Source organism: Panthera pardus, unplaced genomic scaffold (assembly GCF_024362965.1).
Source record: "Panthera pardus isolate Hobbes unplaced genomic scaffold, ASM2436296v1 HiC_scaffold_12, whole genome shotgun sequence".
Taxonomy (NCBI): Eukaryota; Metazoa; Chordata; class Mammalia; order Carnivora; family Felidae; genus Panthera; species Panthera pardus.
The window spans coordinates 81,440,993-81,460,698 of NW_026526677.1; the positions used below are offsets into that span (position 1 = coordinate 81,440,993).

At 35.1% G+C, this 19,706-nt stretch overlaps 1 protein-coding gene across 2 annotated transcripts in view; it reads left to right on the forward strand.

The window, feature by feature from the left end:
- Positions 1-19,706, forward strand: part of CNTN5 (contactin 5) — a 1,357,742-nt gene that overhangs the window by 965,146 nt on the left and 372,890 nt on the right. For both annotated transcript variants that reach the window (XM_053900236.1, XM_053900234.1), the window contains one exon: positions 3,714-3,917. In XM_053900236.1, coding sequence (XP_053756211.1) covers positions 3,714-3,917 — 204 coding nt within the window. The remainder of the gene's footprint in view (positions 1-3,713; positions 3,918-19,706) is intronic.

Below are 19,706 nucleotides of genomic sequence, written 5' to 3' on the forward strand. Positions count from 1 at the left end.
ATTCAAATGTATGACTGCCTTATCAATTCTTTAATTTGATACCAGATATTATGTCAAATTCAATCTGCCAAAACTAAACTCCTGGTTTTATTCCACCCACATCTCTAAAGAACTGCCCATTTAGTAAAAGTCTGTCCATTTTAGTAAAAGCAAATACATTCTTCTAGTTGCTCAGTGACTCAGGCCCAAAACTTAAATCATTGGTCCCTCTTTGTCTCACATTTCATAATGAATCCATCAGCAATTCCTGTCAGCTCTACTACCAAATTTTTACAAGAAACAATAGCCTCCCTGCCACTACCATTCTAGTGCAAATCATTTATATCTTTCTTGGCTATGTTGAAAATAGCTTCTTAAGCTAGTGGACGTTATTCCTCCTGCTTCCCCTCCTCCTGGTTCCTGCTTTGTCCTCACACTGTGTCTTCTCTATCCAATTGTAAGTGAAAGCCTTTAAATATAACTTCTTCACATGTCCTTCTCACCCTTATAACTCTCTCTTTTAATGTACTTTAGTTTTCTTCACAGCACTTATCACCACTTGATGTTTATTTGTTTGTGTATTCTTGGTTTCTTCCCACTATAATGAAAACTCCAGACGGAGAACACAAACTTCTTTCCTTCTTAGTACAATATCTGGGGGCATTTGGATAGCTCAGTTGGTTGAGTGTTTGACTATTGATTTCACCTCAGTCATGATCCTAGGGTCATGGGATCAAGCCCGACGTCAGGCTCTACACTGAGCATGAAACCTGCTTAAGATTCTCTCTCTTTCTCTGTCTCTGTCTCTGTCTCTCTCTCTCTCTCTCTCTCTCTCTCTCTCTCTCTCCCTCTGCCCCTTTCCCCTATTCATGCTCTCTCCTTCTCACAAACAAACAAATAAACAAACAAACAAACACAACAATACCTGGTTTCTATTTTGACCATAAGCCAATATTTGTTTTTTTTTCAATATATGAAATTTATTGTCAAATTGGTTTCCATACAACACCCAGTGCTCATCCCAAAAGGTGCCCTCCTCAATACGCATCACCCACCCTCCCCTCCCTCCCACCCCCATCAACCCTCAGTTTGTTCTCAGTTTTTAACAGTCTCTTATGCTTTGGCTCTCTCCCACTCTAAACTCTTTTTTTTTTCCTTCCCCTCCCTCATGGGTTTCTGTTAAGTTTCTCAGGATCCACGTAAGAGTGAAACCATATGGTATCTGTCTTTCTCTGTATGGCTTATTTCACTTAGCATCACACTCTCCAGTTCCATCCACGTTGCTACAAAAGGCCATATTTCATTCTTTCTCATTGCCACGTAGTGTTCCATTGTGTATATAAACCACAATTTCTTTAACCATTCATCAGTTGATGGACATTTAGGCTCTTTCCATAATTTGGCTATTGTTGAGAGTGCTGCTATAAACATTGGGGTACAAGTGCCCCTATGCATCAGTACTCCTGTATCCCTTGGATAAATTCCTAGCAGTGCTATTGCTGGGTCATAGGGTAGGTCTATTTTTAATTTTCTGAGGAACCTCCACACTGCTTTCCAGAGCGGCTGCACCAATTTGCATTCCCACCAACAGTGCAAGAGGGTTCCCGTTTTTCCACATCCTCTCCAGCATCTATAGTCTCCTGATTTGTTCATTTTGGCCACTCTGACTGGCGTGAGGTGATATCTGAGTGTGGTTTTGATTTGTATTTCCCTGATAAGGAGCGACGTTGAACATCTTTTCATGTGCCTGTTGGCCATCCAGATGTCTTCTTTAGAGAAGTGTCTATTGATGATTTCTGCCCATTTCTTCACTGGGTTATTTGTTTTCGGGTGTGGAGTTTGGTGAGCTCTTTATAGATTTTGGATACTAGCCCTTTGTCTGATATGTCATTTGCAAATATCTTTTCCCATTCCGTTGGTTGCCTGTTAGTTTTGTTGGTTATTTCCTTTGCTGTGCAGAAGCTTTTTATCTTCATAAGGTCCCAGTAATTCATTTTTGCATTTTATTCCCTTGCCTTTGGGGTTGTGTCGAGTAAGAGATTGCTACGGCTGAGGTCAGAGAGGTCTTTTCCTGCTTTCTCCTCTAGAGTTTTGATGGTTTCCTGTCTCACATTCAGGTCCTTTATCTACTTTGAGTTTATTTTTGTGAATGGTGTGAGAAAGTGGTCTAGTTTCAACCTTCTGCATGTTGCTGTCCAGTTCTCCCAGCACCATTTGTTAAAGAGACTGTCTTTTTTCCATTGGATGTTCTTTCCTGCTTTGTCAAAGATGAGTTGGCCATACGTTTGTGGGTCTAGTTCTGGGGTTTCTATTCTATTCCATTGGTCTATGTGTCTGTTTTTGTGCCAATACCATGCTGTCTTGATGATGACAGCTTTGTAGTAGAGGCTAAAGTCTGGGATTGTGATGCCTCCTGCTTTGGTCTTCTTCTTCAAAATTACTTTGGCTATTCAGGGCCTTTTGTGGTTCCATATGAATTTTAGGATTGCTTGTTCTAGCTTTGAGAAGAATGCTGGTGCAATTTTGATTGGGATTGCATTGAATGTGTAGATAGCTTTGGGTACTATTGACATTTTGACAATATTTATTCTTCCAATCCATGAGCACAGAATGTTTTTCCATTTCTTTATATCTTATTCAATTACCTTCATAAGCTTTCTATAGTTTTCAGCATACAGATCTTTTACATCTTTGGTTAGATTTATTCCTAGGTATTTTATGCTTCTTGGTGCAATTGTGAATGGGATCGGTTTCTTTATTTGTCTTTCTGTTGCTTCATTGTTAGTGTATAAGAATGCAACTGATTTCTGTACATTGATTTTGTATCCTGCAACTTTGCTGAATTCATGTATCAGTTCTAGCAGACTTTTGGTGGAGTCTATCGGATTTTCCATGTATAATATCATGTCATCTGCAAAAAGCGAAAGCTTGACTTCATCTTTGCCAATTTTGATGCCTTTGATTTCCTTTTGTTTTCTGATTGCTGATTATAGAACTTCCAACACTATGTTAAACAACAGTGGTGAGAGTGGGCATCCCTGTCATGTTCCTGATCTCAGGGAAAAAGCTCTCAGTTTTTCCCCATTGAGGATGATGTTAGCTGTGGGCTTTTCATAAATGGCTTTTATGATCTTTAAGTATGTTCCTTCTATCCCGACTTTCTGAAGGGTTTTTATTAAGAAAGCGTGCTGAATTTTGTCAAAGTCCTTTTAGCCAATATTTGTTAATTAAGTGAGTAAATATTGTAGCTTAGTGTCTCTTATCTCCGGAAGTTTTTACTGACCAATATGATTGCTTAAGTATCCTGTTCCCATGCCTTCTTTAAAACAGAGTAAATATCTCTATTTCTTTATTCCATATTGATTTATAGGTTTGGATAAATCTCCCATTAGTTTGATCTTTTAGAATGGGGAACTGTCTTTCTCATCTTTTTAATTTCAGTGCTATCACAGTGCCAATTATCTAATATGAATACAGTACACATTGGAATTGAATGGATGAATGAATCGATGAATGAATATAGGCTAAGCATCCTTAAGAAATATTTTTGATCTTCTTGTAGTCATTAAGAATAACAGTCTTTTAGCCTAAAATGCTAAATTATATAGATATGTGGATCCAATATGTATGGCCTTGCAATATACCTAACACTTAGTAAAGGATTTGTTGTTTGAGCTTTAACTGCTATTAAAATAATCTGTGTCTTTCAACAATTGAATTTTGTGTATTTTCAGAGATCATCTATAGCTGGGTATTTAATGAGTTCCCTTCCTTTGTGGCGGAAGACAGCCGGCGGTTCATTTCCCAGGAGACAGGCAACCTCTATATATCTAAAGTCCAAACATCAGATGTTGGCAGCTATATTTGTCTGGTGAAAAACACAGTGACAAATGCTCGAGTACTTAGTCCTCCAACACCACTCACTCTACGTAATGATGGTAAGTTGCATAGCCTGGATTAAAATGGTTCAGCCACCTCAAATGTGAAAAATAAAGATGTATTATTGTTTTTCTAAACATTTAAGCCTAATGCAAAAATCTTTTAATTACCAAATTTAGAAACTCTACAGTTTTAGTCTGTGATTATGCAGACCTTAGGATAAAAATTTTGGCATAGGAAAGTGATGATCTTTGGATGAGAGATATTAACCATAATGCTATCCTAATGACAAAAAAAAAAAGGAGCATCTTAAAAGATCAACTGTAATAAAGACTAGTTATTTTCTTTGCTCTTTAATGCCTCTATATAACATATTTGTATGAATTGCAAACATTTTATAAGTTCATTTTTCATTACTTTCTTATTTTAGCTAACTTCAAATTGAATGTTCATCTTTTAATACTTCATGGTATAGTTATAATTGTTATTATTACTTTCCCAATAATGGAAGCAGGTGGAACTTTAGCTTTTAAGTGCAATTCAGGCAAAATTATGATTTTCTAATTATAGGTATTGCCATCTATCTAAAGTATCTTCAAATTTAAATGCCTCATTTGTAGTTACAGACATTTACAGTTAAGCATTGCATTAAAGAAGTCAAATACTATATTACAGTTGATATATGATATGTGGCTTGCTCTGTCACGCAATAAAAAATCCATGAAGGCATTATTAAGAAGTGAGCTTGAGAATCCTGATTGATTGCCAAGCTTAAAAAATCTATTTCAACATTACTTTTTTATATGCTTAGTTTTAGAATATATGCCGGTGCAGTGTATGTCCAGAGTTTCATCACAAGATTTTTGCTTACTGCTTAGTTTCTCATTTTATATATTTAGACTTCATTATACGTATGTATATATATGTATATATATGTGTGTGTGTATATCTTACTGCTTAGTTTCTCATTTTATATATTTAGACTTCACTATATGTATGTATATAATATACATATAATACATAATATAATAATATATAATTATTATATATTATATATAATATAACATATGTGTGTGTGTGACACACACACATCTTATTTGGTAGAGAGAACAAATACAATATCCAGTCTAGAGATGAAGAAGCCAATATTAGAGACATAAAGGGACTTGCCAAATTCACACAGCTAGATAATGGCATGGAGAAGTAGCTTGGAAAAAAGAAGAGAAATTGGGAAACCAATTCAGACTATTGAAATTCACCAGCTGAGAGGTGACAAGGGACAGAATGAAAACAGTGGTAATGTCATTGAAGAGAAGAAAATATGCAGGATGTTAAAGAGGGAAATTACTAAGATTTAATAATTAATTAAATGCCAAGGTCTAGAGTAGGAGGAAATTTAGGCACAGTTCATTGAATGTGTGATGATTCACTTCATAAGAAGAGATAACACAGATGAAGGAATAGATCGCAGTGTTGATAAATGTGAGTAATTCAGGTTTTAATATGAAGAGTTGAAATCTTGGGAAATCCATGTGGAAATATGCAGTAGGAATTTAGATATATATGTCTAATACACATAAAAGAAGGCTAGAAAAATATTTAAAAGTCGTCATTGTGTATTCCCTCACTACAGTTAAAGCCATGTTTGTGAATATAGTATGTCAACTTCAAGATTATAGGAGAATGTCTAGGGGGTGAAAAGCAAAAAGGAAATAGATATGATTTTTAAAAGTATTTACTTAAAAGTTTAGAATTGAGATGATTCTCTATATACCATTTCCATAAAATTTCTGAGCATTTTCTCCTTAATTACTTAATAATTTAAAACATCTTTGCCTGAAAATTGTAAAAATTTGCTGCCTAGTCAATAACTAGTTCCATTAACACTATCCATTTATGTAATAGTAATGTACACTTTGATAGTGGCTGAGATTGACAGTGGCTGTCTTATTTTCACGTAACTGTCCTAAACATTACACCGACCATATGAGCAAGAGTAGTACATGTACAAATCCAGTTTCACTAGTACTTAAAATTTCAGTACCAAGGGGCGCCTTTGTGTCTCAGTCGTTTAAGCATCTGACTTTGGCTCAGGTCATGATCTCACAGCTCTTGAGTTTGAGCCCCATGACCGGCTCTGTGGTGACAGCTTGGATCCTGGAGCCTGCTTGGGATTCTGTGTCTCCCTCCCTCCCTGAACCTCCCCTGCTCACACTCTGTCTCTCTCTCTCTCTCAAAAATAAATAAACATTTTTAAATAAATAAATATATAAATAAATAAGTTCAATACCCATGTTCAACAGTCACTTGTTTGTCTTTTATTATTTCATGGCCCAGGTGTATCACTTAACTTTACTTTCTACCTTCCATGGTCAAACACTTCAAGAATAATTAAAATAATTTTTGTTGCTATTCAAACTCCCTTGCCCCTCTGTCTTCTATTGTGATTGTGTGGCAAAATCCCAACTCCTAATGAATTCAGCTATGCCCTTAATCTGTGACTGCTTTGAGAATCTGAGAGCTGCTAGAGAATTTCACCCACCGTTGATTCACGATCACCAACTTCAAATGGGCCTTCAGCACTTCCTCTCAATCCTACTAAGACTGCCCGACCAAGAACACTTCACTTCAAATTTATCTTCCTACTAATAAAATTAAATCTAACTACATCTCTATCCATACTGTATCTCCTCCATCTTATTTCAATAGAATTACTATATTGTCCCTTTTCCTATCAGCACCAGTCTTTCCATTCATAAACTGTTTCCTTTGGCCTTTACAGAACATTACACTGTTTTTTTAATATATATTACCAGTACTGTGTCTACTAAAATTATATATATATATATATATATATATATATATATACACATATACAGATATATATATACATATATATGTATACAAATTTGTATACAAATATATATGCATATGCAAATATGTGTGTGTGTGTGTATATATATATATATATATATATATATATATATTTCATAGTACCTGAATTTACTGATGCAGTTGACATTGTTGACTACTTTTTATTCTTTTATGAATATCTGTATTTTAAAAAATCATTATTTGAGCAGTACCATACAAAAAAGTTATTAAAGCAAATAAAAATAAATAAATCAAACTGTTATATTAAGGTTCATATTTAAGTTAAAAAGAAACAGGTGGAAAACATTTCCTGAAGTTCAGTTATATTATTTGATGACAGAGTTATTTAAGATTTTACAAGAGAAGTTAGAAGATTCACATTTCTTCTTTCTGTAAATTATCTAAAGTTATTTTTTCCTTGGTAGTTATTTGCCTACTGTTTATTTTTTTAATAAAAAATATCAAATGAATGTAATGGTTTATAAGTGCAGATGGAGAAAAAAAATACATCTCCCTCCCATCAAGCCCCACTTCCTAGAGCCAACTTTTTTTAATTCTTTTTTCTTTCATGAGGTTCTCCTATAATGCTAGAAAATATCTGTTCCTTATTTAATCAAGTTTAGACAATAATTGTTGACTCCTTCATACATATGAGTATATATACTTCTATCCTCCTCTTGTATTTATATAACAGTTTTTCATTGCTTACCATTAACAGTTTTACCATTAACTTTAATAAGGTGCTTAAATCTTTACTGTTCTCTTAACTCTTGAAAATAATTGTTGACTTCTTATTACACAACATGAAGATATTTTCATCTCTAGTTTTTCTTTCACCCTGTCTACATTACACTTATGTCCTTTTATCTGCCACCTTTATCATTACACTTTTACAAGTATTCTAAACTTTCCCATAAACTGTGAAAGCTGAAAATCAACAGACATTTATAAATTATTACTATACAATTATCATTTAATATCATGTTTTTATAGGTTTTGAGCTATTTTTAGATGTGTATGCTGCACGAGATGTGTTTTTAATAAGTGAAACTTTGAATTGAATATTACAGGAAAGCAGGCTGGTAGCATTAATAAGAGTTTGATACACTTTGAGTGTGACTTTTCTTAAAATTTTTCTAAAATATAATTAATAGTTTTAATAATATTGTTGAAATATGAACATGAGTCATCACAATGCACATGGTAAATGAAAACATTTCTATGATTAAGAAAGTCCATGGAAAGAGTGTGAAATGAAGAGTTGTGAGCTTAGGAACAAGCCTTGTATAATCCAAATTGCATTGAAAGAGTAAAGAATAAAAATCCCACAAAAGATAATGAAAAGTCAGAGAAGTAATAGGAAAAGTAGAAGTGACATATAAAGAAAGTCTATGGAAATGAGTATTGAACAAGAAGATGTGAGCATAGAGCTCAAAATGGTGGATTAGGTTCATGTATTTGTTGCCTGTTCCCTTCCTGAGACCCTATGAGAAGAAATCCACATCATCAATAAGAATGATGAAGGAGAGGAATATTTGATTAACAAAGGAGACATTGTGATATATTTCTGAAGAATAAGGGAGGATGTGAATTAAAAGACTTAACAGATGGAGAAAACTAAAACCTAGAATAAATTTGAAAGGATTTAAAGAAGGCGCTGAGGACCATGTGCCTAGTGGAAGCTTAAAAAGTTTTGAAATCAGTTGAGGAGGGGGGCATAAGACTGGACAAAGTGGGGTTGGAGGTATATATGTTGAACAACGGTGTCAGTGAAATATCAGAATCCTACTCTTTCCCTGTACCTATATGCAAAAAGGGCAAAGGACATATCTCTTAACAATATAAACGAATTTTTCATGGAAGACTGAAGTACTTAATGTTATGGTGACACACAATATAAGACCTTCTCATTCTGGCATTTGGGTGTGTGCAGCCTGAAAACCAGTTTCTTTTCCTCATATCAAAGCAGAGCTGTCTATCAACACACCTCACCTGATCATGTCTCACCCCTACTTCAGAAGGGAACCAATTCTACAGTCAATCCATACTAACTTCTAAGCTTCCCAGACTTAACATTTATATGCAACCTAAGTTAACAATTTCTATTAAAAAATAGTGAGCTAACTGAATGGCCATAGAATTCATACCAGGATAATGTGTGAAAAACAGGAAACTTTTAACATTACTCCAAGAAAGGCATAGATTAGACTGGAATCATTTTTAATTCAAAACTTTCATATCACTATTTGATATCTCTTCAAAAAGAAAATAATTGAAAAGTATATTCATAATAAAGACATATCCCTGAATGTTTTCCCAAGTAGGTGGCATATATTCAACAGTTAGTCTGAAAATAAAAATAGAATCCAATTGTGGATGAATCCATTTATTGCAGCACGGTCACCTGTAATTCCTGCTGGGTTTTACAAACCTCTCAATGCAGAGACAGGCATTGTAATGGATATATCTGCAAACTTGGCAAACACCTCTGCAGGGGTTTGAATATAAAAATTATGTTTAATCTGCTGTGACTGTACAGTTAGCTATGAAAATTATTTCAAGAACACTGTGTTTTTATACTTCTGTGAAAAAAAAGTAGACCTTTCTAAAAATAATAGAAGTTTTATATATATATATATATATATATATATATATATATATATATAGGCACACTATTTCCTTTCAAGTACAAGTAAAATTTTACTTTATAAAATGTACTGTAGAATTTACTGCCTTAGCTTGGGTTTTCCTAAAGCACACCTTGAAACAAAATTTGCTTATAAGTAGTAGTTAATTGTAATTTATCCCAGAGAGCAGAAGTGAGGGATGGAGTGTAGTTGAGGAGTGAAACAGTGTAAAGGAGGTTGAATTATAGACATGACCACTTTTACAGGCAGCTGGAGCATGATCCTGCATGAACAGAACCTTATGAAATGCACTCAGAACAGTCTCCTTTGTGGAGGTATCAGTGACCTTCCACCTCCCAGTCCCTAAGGGTGGCACTACAGGCAGTTAATTCTGCACTTGCAGGTTGCCCTTAAGTTGCAAGTGTGTGAAACTTGTTCCTGCACACAGTTGTTTGCAGTGGCAGTTCAGGAAGTTACAAATCTGGCCAAGATCATTTGAACTGGCATACACATAGAAATGTATGTATCTAAAACATAGATGATGAAGTTTTAGAAGCTCTCAAGTGCATGAGTAACATTATCAGATTTCCTTGGCTGACACTGTATGAAATCACCCTCACACATTCACAAATGTGTATCCTATGCCTACTATGTGTTAGATAATTTGTGAGATACTAAGGCTATAATGGAGGGCAAAACAAATACAATAACCATCTTGTATAGTTATGAGAGAGGATGATATTACCCTAAATGCTGAATGTAACTTGTATCCTAGGATCTGCCTGTTCTCACTGAGTGCCCCATGAGGCCAATCTCACATATCACTTCATTAAAAGCAAAACAAACATCTAGTTTCAAAAGCATTTATGAGTAATATCAATTTTTACTAATGGTTTATAGGGTAATTAATGGTTCTGGCATTCCATATAACACAAATTTATTGAACACTCCTCTATAACCACATTTATCTTTTGCCAAGTTTTCATTCCTACAGCTGCCACATCTCTCCCTCAAAACTCTCCTGCCTCTTTCCCACAGCACTCTTCCCTTTAGTCTCCCATCAGAGTCTTACTATCTCTGTCTTAATTATGGCAATTTTTCATACTTTTATTTCTTCTCTCTTCTATGTTCCCAGCCCAATTTTGAAGATAGTTTTAGCTAACTTTATTTTTATGTAATCAATATTTACTATTTACATTTAATTGCTACATGTAAGGCACTGTTCTAAAAACTTTATAAGGCTTAAAGTGAAAAGATAGAATATATATATATATATATATATATATATATATATATATATATAATATTAACCAAATATTAACCAAATAGTAACCAAATAGTAACCAAAAAAAATTGAACTTGTTCAACTATATCATACAAGATATCAAATGTATTTCTTAGGGATAGAGAGAATCACCACTTTCTGATAATAGGTTTAATTCTTCAAGAAGATATAACAAAGCAACTCCCCACAGTCCACTATGTACAGGACCAGACTACTCATTCCTCTTCCAGTCCAGATGGGATCTTCTCCTATTCTCTTCTCTTATACCCATCTTTCCTAAGGCAAAATTCTTTCAGTCCCTTTCCTTAGGGCTATAATGGCTCCATAGTGGTACAGAGAGGATAATTTATAAGGAGAAATAGAAAGAAAGAAAGAAAGAAAGAAAGAAAGAAAGAAAGAAAGAAAGAATTGATTTAAGAAAGAAAGAAAGAAAGAAAGAGAAAGAAAGAAAAAGATTCATTTAAGGAAGACAGAAGAAAGAAAGAAAGAAAGAAAGAAAGAAAGAAAGAAAGAAAGAAAGAAAAGAGAGGGAGGGAAGGAGGGAGGGAGGAAAGAAGGAAAGAGGGAAAGAAAGAATAAACCAACTGGTCCCTAGTCCTTTTCCCATTCTTGGAGTTGGAAAGTACAATAGAAACAAGAATAATTGAAGAACTAACTTGAGAAAAAGAGTGGGAATAGATTTAGAATGAATGCAGAAAGATTGGCTTTTGTTAGAGATTTCATCAGTTGTTACAGTGAAAAGAAAAGTAAAAGGATTGTAGATGCAGATAACCTACTATTTGGTGGCGGGAAATCTGATGGCATTTTTTTTATTAAAGTATAATTAGCATACAGTGTTATATTAGTTTCAGATTATAATGTAATGATTCAACATTTCTATGAATTTCTCAGTGCTCATCAAAATAAGTGTACTCAATCTTTACCTATTTTACCCATTCCTTCACCCATTATTTTCTTTAATGAGCTACAGGCAAAGTCATAAGCTGAGAATTTATGTGTGGATAACAGGTTTATTTTAAGACAAGAACTGTGCCAACAAGGAAATTATACATAGCTTTATTAATTTATTACTAAATAATACAGATCCCATGAGCAATGTAAAGATATAAAAAATGGCATGCCCTTGAAGATTGCGGTAGGTGGAATAATAACCTCCCAGTTCTAATTCTTAGAAACTTTAAATGTTATTTTGTATGGTAAAGGGACTTTGCAGATGTGACTAAATTAAGGATCTTGATATGGAGACATTAATCTTGATGAACCTTGATTATTCTGGATGATTAGTATCAGCCCTAAATGTAGTCACCTGGTGCCCTCATAAGAGGAAGGCAGAGAGATTTATTTGAATACAGAAGAGGAAAAGGCAATGTGATGACTGAAGCAAAGTTTAGAGTGATGTGCTTTGAAGATGGAGGAAAGGCCAGGAACTAGGGAATGCAAGGAATGTAGCGCTAGAAGCTGGAAATGAGAAGGAAATGGATTATCTCTAGAGCCTCCAGAGGGAAGGTAGCCCTGCCTTCTAGAGAGACTTGATTTAAGCCAAATGAAACTTTAATCTTCAGGTTTTAAAGTTCTTACCTCCAGAATTTAAGAGAATAAATGTGTATTGTTCTAAACTACCAAGGTGGTGGTATTTTGTTACAATGACCATCAAAAACTAATGCAAAGACCAAACAGAAATCTGGACAAAAATATTATTACTTGTCTTGGGCAATATTTGTGATTATTGAAGCAGTGTGTTTGAGCTGGCTTATTCCTGTTTGCAAAAGTTTGTTGTGTTCATCTCTTCACTTCTTGGTAGTTTGAACTTTTTGTTCAAATTTTCAATTTACAGACAGTTCCTAGGGAACTTGAAAGCTTTGTACAAGAATACTCCTACTCAAATATATTTATCTACATAAAGGAAGCTGAATTCTGCAGGAATATAGAAATTTATTTGGTTTTTATTAATCTTTTATTTATTTTTCTGTGTCTCTCTGGAAAGCTTATCATCTTGATATGAAACAAATGAAACAAAGACATCAAGAAGTCACTGGGTAATTTACAACAATGTGGATGGAGTTACAGTGTATTATGTTAAGCAAAACAAGACAGTCAGCAAATGACAAATACTATATGATTTCACCCATATGTGGAATTTAAGAAACAAAACAGATGAACATAGATAGGGGAAGGGGAAAAAAGAAGAAGGAGGCAAACCATAAGAGTGTCTTAATTATAAAGATCAAACTGAGGGTTGATGAATGGGAGGTGGGTGATGGATAGGCTAAATGGGTAATGATATTAATGAGGGTGCTTGCTGTGATGAGCACTGGGTGTTATATGTAAGTGATGAATCACTAAATTCTACCTTTGAAAACAATATTACATTATATATTAACTAACTACAATTTAATTAAAAACCTGAAACAATAAAAAATAAATCAATGCATAAATACATAAATAAATGCATAAATACATGAATAAATAAATATCTCAGGACAAAAAAAGAGAAATTATTGGATGATTTCTGAATAAAATGAATATTTGGTTTCCTTAGATGTCCTTGATAATCAGTCATTCCATACAATTCAATTTCTCCTCAAACAGACTTATAAAAACAATTTGAAATTTTATCTAAAGATAAGAATTTTTTTAAATTTATTTATTTAAATTCAAGTGAGTTTACATACAGTGTAGTAATGGTTTCAGGAGTAGAACCAAGTGATTAATAAATTATATGCATCACCCAGTTCTCATCCCAACAAGTCCCTCCTCAATGCCTGTCACCCGTTTATCTCATCCACCCACCCACCTCTCCTCCAGCAACACTCAGGTTCTCTGTATTTAAGAGTCTCTAATGGTTTACCTCCCTACATGTTTTTATCTTATTTTTCCTTCCCTTCCCCTATGTTATGTTTGTGTTCTTAAATTCCACAAAGGAGTGAAATCATATGATATTTGTCTTTCTTTGACTGACTTGTTTTGCTTAGAATAATACTTTCTAGTTCCGTCCGTGTTGTTGCAAATGGCAAGATTTTATATATATATGTATATATATATATATGTATATATATATATATACATATATATATAATCTTTATTAATTCATCTTTATTCATTCAGCAGTTGACAGACATCTGGGCTTTTTCCATACTTTGGCTATTGTTGATAGTGCTGCTATAAACATGGGGGTGCATGTGTCCCTTCAAAACAGCACACCTGTATCCCTTGAATAAATGCCTAGTAGGACAATTGCTGGGTCATAGGGCAGTTCTAGTTTTAGTTTTTTTAGAAACCTCCATACTGTTTTCCAGAGTGTCTGCACCAGCTTGCATTCCCACCAACAATGCAAAAGAGATCCTCTTTCTCCGTATCCTCGCCAACATCTGTTGTTGCCTGAGTTGTTAATGTTAGCCATTCTGACAGGTATAAGGTGGTATCTCACTGTGGTTTTGCTTTGTATTTCCCTGATGAGTAATGTGGAGCATTTTTTCATGTGTCGGTTGGCCATCTGGATGTCTTCTATGGAGAAGTGTCTATTCATGTCTTTTGCCCATTTCTTCACTGGATTATTCGTTTTTTGGGTGTTGAGTTTGATAAGTTCTTTATAGATTTTGGATACTAACTCTTTATCTGATACGTCATTTGCAAATATCTTCTCCCATTCCATCAGTTGTCTTTTATTTTTGTTTGCTGTGCAGAAGATTTTTTTATCTTGCTGGGGTCCCAATAGTACATTTTTGCTTTTGTTTCTCTTGCCTCTGAAGATCTATCTAGGAAGAAGTTGCTGTGGCTGAGATCAAAGAGGTCGCTGCCTGGTTTTCTCCTCTAGGATTTTAATGGTTTCCTGTCTCACTTTAGGTCTTTCATCCATTTTGAATTGTTTTTTGTGTATGATGTAAGAAAGTGGTCTACGTTCATTCTTCTGTATGTTGTTGTCCAATGTTCCCAACACCATTTGCTGAAGAGACTGTCTTTTTTCCATTGGATACTCTCCTTCTTTGTCAAAGATTAGTTGGCCATATATATTTGAGTCCATTTCTGCGTTGTCTATTCTGTTCCATTCATCTATGTGTCTGTTTTTGTGCCAGTACCATACCGTTTTGATGACTACATCTTTGTAACATAGTTTGAAGTCTGAATTTATGATGCCTCCAGCTTTGCTTTCCTTTTTCAAGACTGTTTTGGCTATTTGTGGTCTTTTCTAGTTCCATACAAATTTTAGGATTTTTTTGTTCTAGCTCTGTGAAGAATGCTTGTGCTATTTTGAAAGAGATTGCTTGAATGTGTAGATTGCTTTGGGTACTATAGCCATTTTAACAATATTTGTTCTTTCAATCCACAAGCATGGAATGTTTTTTTTTTTTTTTCATTTCTTTGTGTCTTCTTTAATTTCTTTCATAAGCTTTCTATACTGTTCAGCATGCAGATCTTTTACCTCTTTGGTTAGGTTTATTCCCAGGTATTTTATGGTTTCTGGTGCAATTGTAAATGGGATTGATTCCTTGATTTCTCTATCTGTGCTTCATTGTTGGTATATAGAAATGCAACCAATTTCTGTACTTTGATTTTATATCCTGCAAATTTGCTAAATTCACATACTAGTTCTAGCAGTTTTTGGTGGAGTCTTTAGGATTTTCCATGCAGAGTATCGTGTCATCTGTGAAGAGTGAAAGTTTGAGTTCTTCTTTGCCTATTTGGATGCCTTTTATTTCTTTTTGTTCTCTGAATTTTGAAGCTAGGACTTCCAGTACTATGTTGAACAACAGGGGTAAGAGTGAACATGCTTGCCTTGTTCCTGATCTCAGGAGAAAGATCAATTTTTCCCCATTGAGGATAATATTAGCTGTAGGCCTTTCATATATGGCTTTTATGATGTTAAGATATGTTCCTTCTTTTTTAAATTTTTTACTGTTTACTTACTTTTTTGAGAGAGAGAGAGAGAGACAGAGAGAGAGAGAGAGAGAGCAGGAGTGAACAGGGGAGGAGCAGGGAGAGATGGAGAATCCGAACAGGCTCCAGGCTCTGAGCTGTCAGCACAGAGCCTGATGCGGGGCTCAAACTCACTAACCGTGAGATCATGAGCTGAGCCGAAGTTGGACGTTTAACTGACTGAGCCACCCAGGAGTCTTTATGTTCCTTCTATCCTGACTTTCTTGAGGGTTTTTATTAAGAAAGAGGCTATATTTTGTCAAATGCCTTTTTTTTGCATCTATTGACAGGATCATATGGTTCTTATCCTTTCTTCTATTGATGTGGTGTATCTTATTGATTGATTTGTGAATATGGAACCAGCCCTGCAGCCCAGGAATAAATTCTAGTTGATCTTGTAATGTTCTATTGAATTTGATTTGCTACTATCTTGTTGAGAATTTTTGCATCCAGTTTTATCAGGGATATTTGACTATAATTCTACTTTTTAGTGGGGTATTTGGTTTAGGAATCAAGATTGCTGCCTTCATAGAATGAGTTTGGAGGCTTTCCTTACATTTCTAATTTTTGGTGCAGTTTGAGAAGAATAGTTATTAACTCTGCTTTAAATGTCTGGTAGAATTCCCTTGGGAAGCCATCTGGCCCAGGATTCTTATTCTGCAAGAGATTTTTGATAACTGATTCAATTTATTTGCTGGTTATAGGCCTGTTAATTTTTTTTTTATTTCTTCTTGTTTGAGTTTTAGTATTATGTGAGTGTCTAGGAATTTCTCCATTTCTTCCAGATTGTCCAGTTTGTTAGCAAATAATTTTTCACAGTATTCTCTTATAATTGTTTGTATTTCTGTGGTGTTGGTTGGAATCTCTCCTCTTTCATTTGTGACTTTATATATTTAGGACTTCTCTCTTTTCTTTTTCAGAAGTCTGGCTAGGGGTTTATCAATTTTGTTCATTCTTTCAAAAAACAGCTTTTAGTTTCATTGATCTGTTCTAGTGGGGCTTGGGGGGATTGTTTATTTGTTTGTTTGTTTCTATATTATTTATTTCTGCTTTAACCTTTATTATTTCCCTTCTTTTTCTTTGCTGCTCCTTTTCTACCTCCTTTAGGTATAAGTTTAGGTTGTATATTGGGGAGCTTTCTTGCTTCTAGAGATAGGCCTGAATTGCAATGTACTTTCCTCTTAGGACTGCCTTTGTTGCATCCCAAAGGATTTGGCCTGGTGTGTTTTCATTTTCATTGGCTTCCATGATTTTTTTTAAATTTCTTCTTTAATTTCCTTTTAAACCATTTATTATTTAGTACAATGTTCTTTAACCTCCATGTATTTGAGGGCTTTCCACATTTTTTCTTGTGGTTGATTTCAAGTTTCATAGCGTTGTGATCTGAAAATGTGCATAGAAGATCTCAATCTTTTTGCACCTGTTGAGGGCTGATTTGTGACCCAGTTTGTGATTTATTCTGGAGATTATCCATGTACACTCAAGAAGAATGTGTATTCTGCTGCTTTAGGATGAAATGTTCTGAATATATCTGTTAAGTCTATTGGTCCAGTGTGTCATTCAAAGCCATTGTTTCCTTATTGATTTTCTGCTTAGATGATCTGTCCATTGTTGTAGCTGGGTATTCAAGTCTCCTATTATTATGGTATTGTTATCAATGAGTTTGTTTATGTTTCTGATTAGTTGATTTATATATATGGGAGTATCAAGTTGGGGGCATAAATAGTTATAATTGTTAGATATTCTTGATGGATAGACCTATTCATTATGATTAAAATGTCCTTCTTCATCTCTTGTTACAGTCTTTGTTTAAAAATCTAGTTTGTCTGATCTAAGTATGGCTACTCCACCTTTCTTTTGACCTCTATTAGTATGATAGATGGTTCTTTATCTCCTCACTTTCAATCCACAGGTGACCTTAGGTGTAAAATGAGTCTCTTATAAGCAACATATAGATGAATCTTATGTTTTTTGTTTTGTTTTGTTTTTTGTTTTTTGTTTTCCATTCTGATACCTTATGTCTTTTGATTGAAGCATTTAGTCCATGTGCATTCAGAATGATTATTGAAAGATATGAATTTAGTGCCATTATGTTGCCTGTGGAGTTGGTGTTTCTCATGATATTCTCTGGTCCTTTGTAGTCTTTGTGGCTTTGGTCTCCTCTTTTTTTTTTCTTCGGAGTGCCCCCCTTAAAATTTTTCACAAAGCTTTTTTCATGGCCATAAATTCCTTAGTTTTGTTTTTTAAGGAAAATCTTTATCTCTCCTTCTATTCTGAAGGACAGTCTTGCTGGATAAAAGATTCTTGGCTGCATATTTTTCTGAGCCAACACATTGAATATTTCCTACCACTCCCTTCTGGCCTACCAAGTTTCAGTGGACAGGTTTGCTACTAACCCGATGTGTCTATCCTTGTAGGTTAAGGGTCTTTTATCCCTAGATGCTTTAGAATTCTCTGTTTATTTTTGTATTTTGCCAGTTTCAGTATGATATGTCATGGTGTTGACCTGTTTCTGTTGATTTTGAAGGGAGTTCTCTGCCTCTTGTACTTGGATGCCTGTTTTCTTCCCCAGATTAGGGAAGTTCTCAGCTATAATTTGTGCAAATAAACCTTCTGTTCCTTTGTCTCACTCTTCTTCTCCTGGGATTCTATGATAAAGATATTGTTTTGTTTCATGAAATCTCTTAGTTCTCTAAGTCATGCTCTAGTAATTTCCTTTCCCTCTTTTTTATCACTTCATTATTTCCCATCATTTTATCTTCTATTTCACCCATTCATTCTCTGCTTCATCAGTCCTTGTTGTTACTATATCCAGTTTATTTTTGCATCTCAGGTACAACATTTTTTACTTCATCATAACTCATTGTAGGTCTTTGATCTCTGCAGCATGGGGTTTTTCTGGTGTCTTCTAAAGCCTACTTAGTAGTCTTATGACTGTTGTTCTAAATTCTTGTACAGATATATTGCTTATATCCATTTTAAGCAAGTCCATGGCTATGATTCCTTCTTGACCTTTCATATTTTGGAAAATTCCTCCATCCTGCCATTTTGGCTAAGCTTCTATCTTTTGGATGTTTAAAAAACTTATGTTTCTGCAAGCTGGGATTACTACTATATTAAAAAGGGTTCATACACTGTCCATATTCTGGCACTGTAGGAAGTGTTTCTGGTGTATGATATGTGCACTCTATTGGTGGAATTTGGCTGCTCTTTCTCACTGGTCAGTCCTTTTCAGAGTTCCTTCTCGTTTGCAGTCATGACGTGTTTAGAACTTTAACCAGGTATGTTTTTATTTGTTTGTTGAGGTAACCCTGGAACAAAAAGGGGGGAGGGGAGGCTGATTCCATAAAAAGGGAAAAGGAAAGGGAACACAAACACAAGAAAAACAGAGAATCAAAAGCTATAAGGCTGATTCCAAAGAAGAAAGGAAAAAAATGCAGAAGAAAAGAGAAAAGAAGGAAAAAGAAAAGAATAAAAAAGCCTGATTCACTATGAGCCGATCCCAAAAGGAAAGAGAGAGAGAGAGAGAGAGAGAGAGAGAGAGACAGAAGTCAGAAAAAAATGGAAAAAGAGTTGTTAGTGCTGGGGGTTAGGGGTAAAGTGGTCTGTGCTGGTCTGAAAGTGAGGCTGGCTGCATTGGCTCAGAGCCAGTCTTGCCCCAGTAAATAAGGAGCTGCCAGGCATGGAAGGGCAGGGTTTGGTTCCACTTCCACTAGGGGCTGCTGTGTTGCTCTCTGAAGTCCCACTTTGTATTGGGAGGAAAAATGGCTCCATCCCAATCTCTTGTCTCTGGACAGGGGATCTTAACCCCCTCTCTTCAGGCAGCCCTCACAGAATAGCAAGGGCAGTCGATTTGCCCTGAGCCACAACTCTTCTGTGTTTTTTCTTGGGTGCATGGCTGGGATTCAAACCCCAAAGTCCTAAAGAACCCAGCATGCCTTGGATCCACTCTCCTATTCTGGAGTAACATCTCTCCACACTGCTGATAAAAAACCTTTGGCTGTCACCTGCAGGGTCCTTTTCCCTCTGGGGAGTCAATAAACCTTCTTCCAAAAGTACTCCATTAAGGGGATTGCTCTCTCCCAGTGTGCCCTGAGATTACTACACCATGCTATACACTCTGAGGCCAGCTCCTTCCTCCCCAGGAA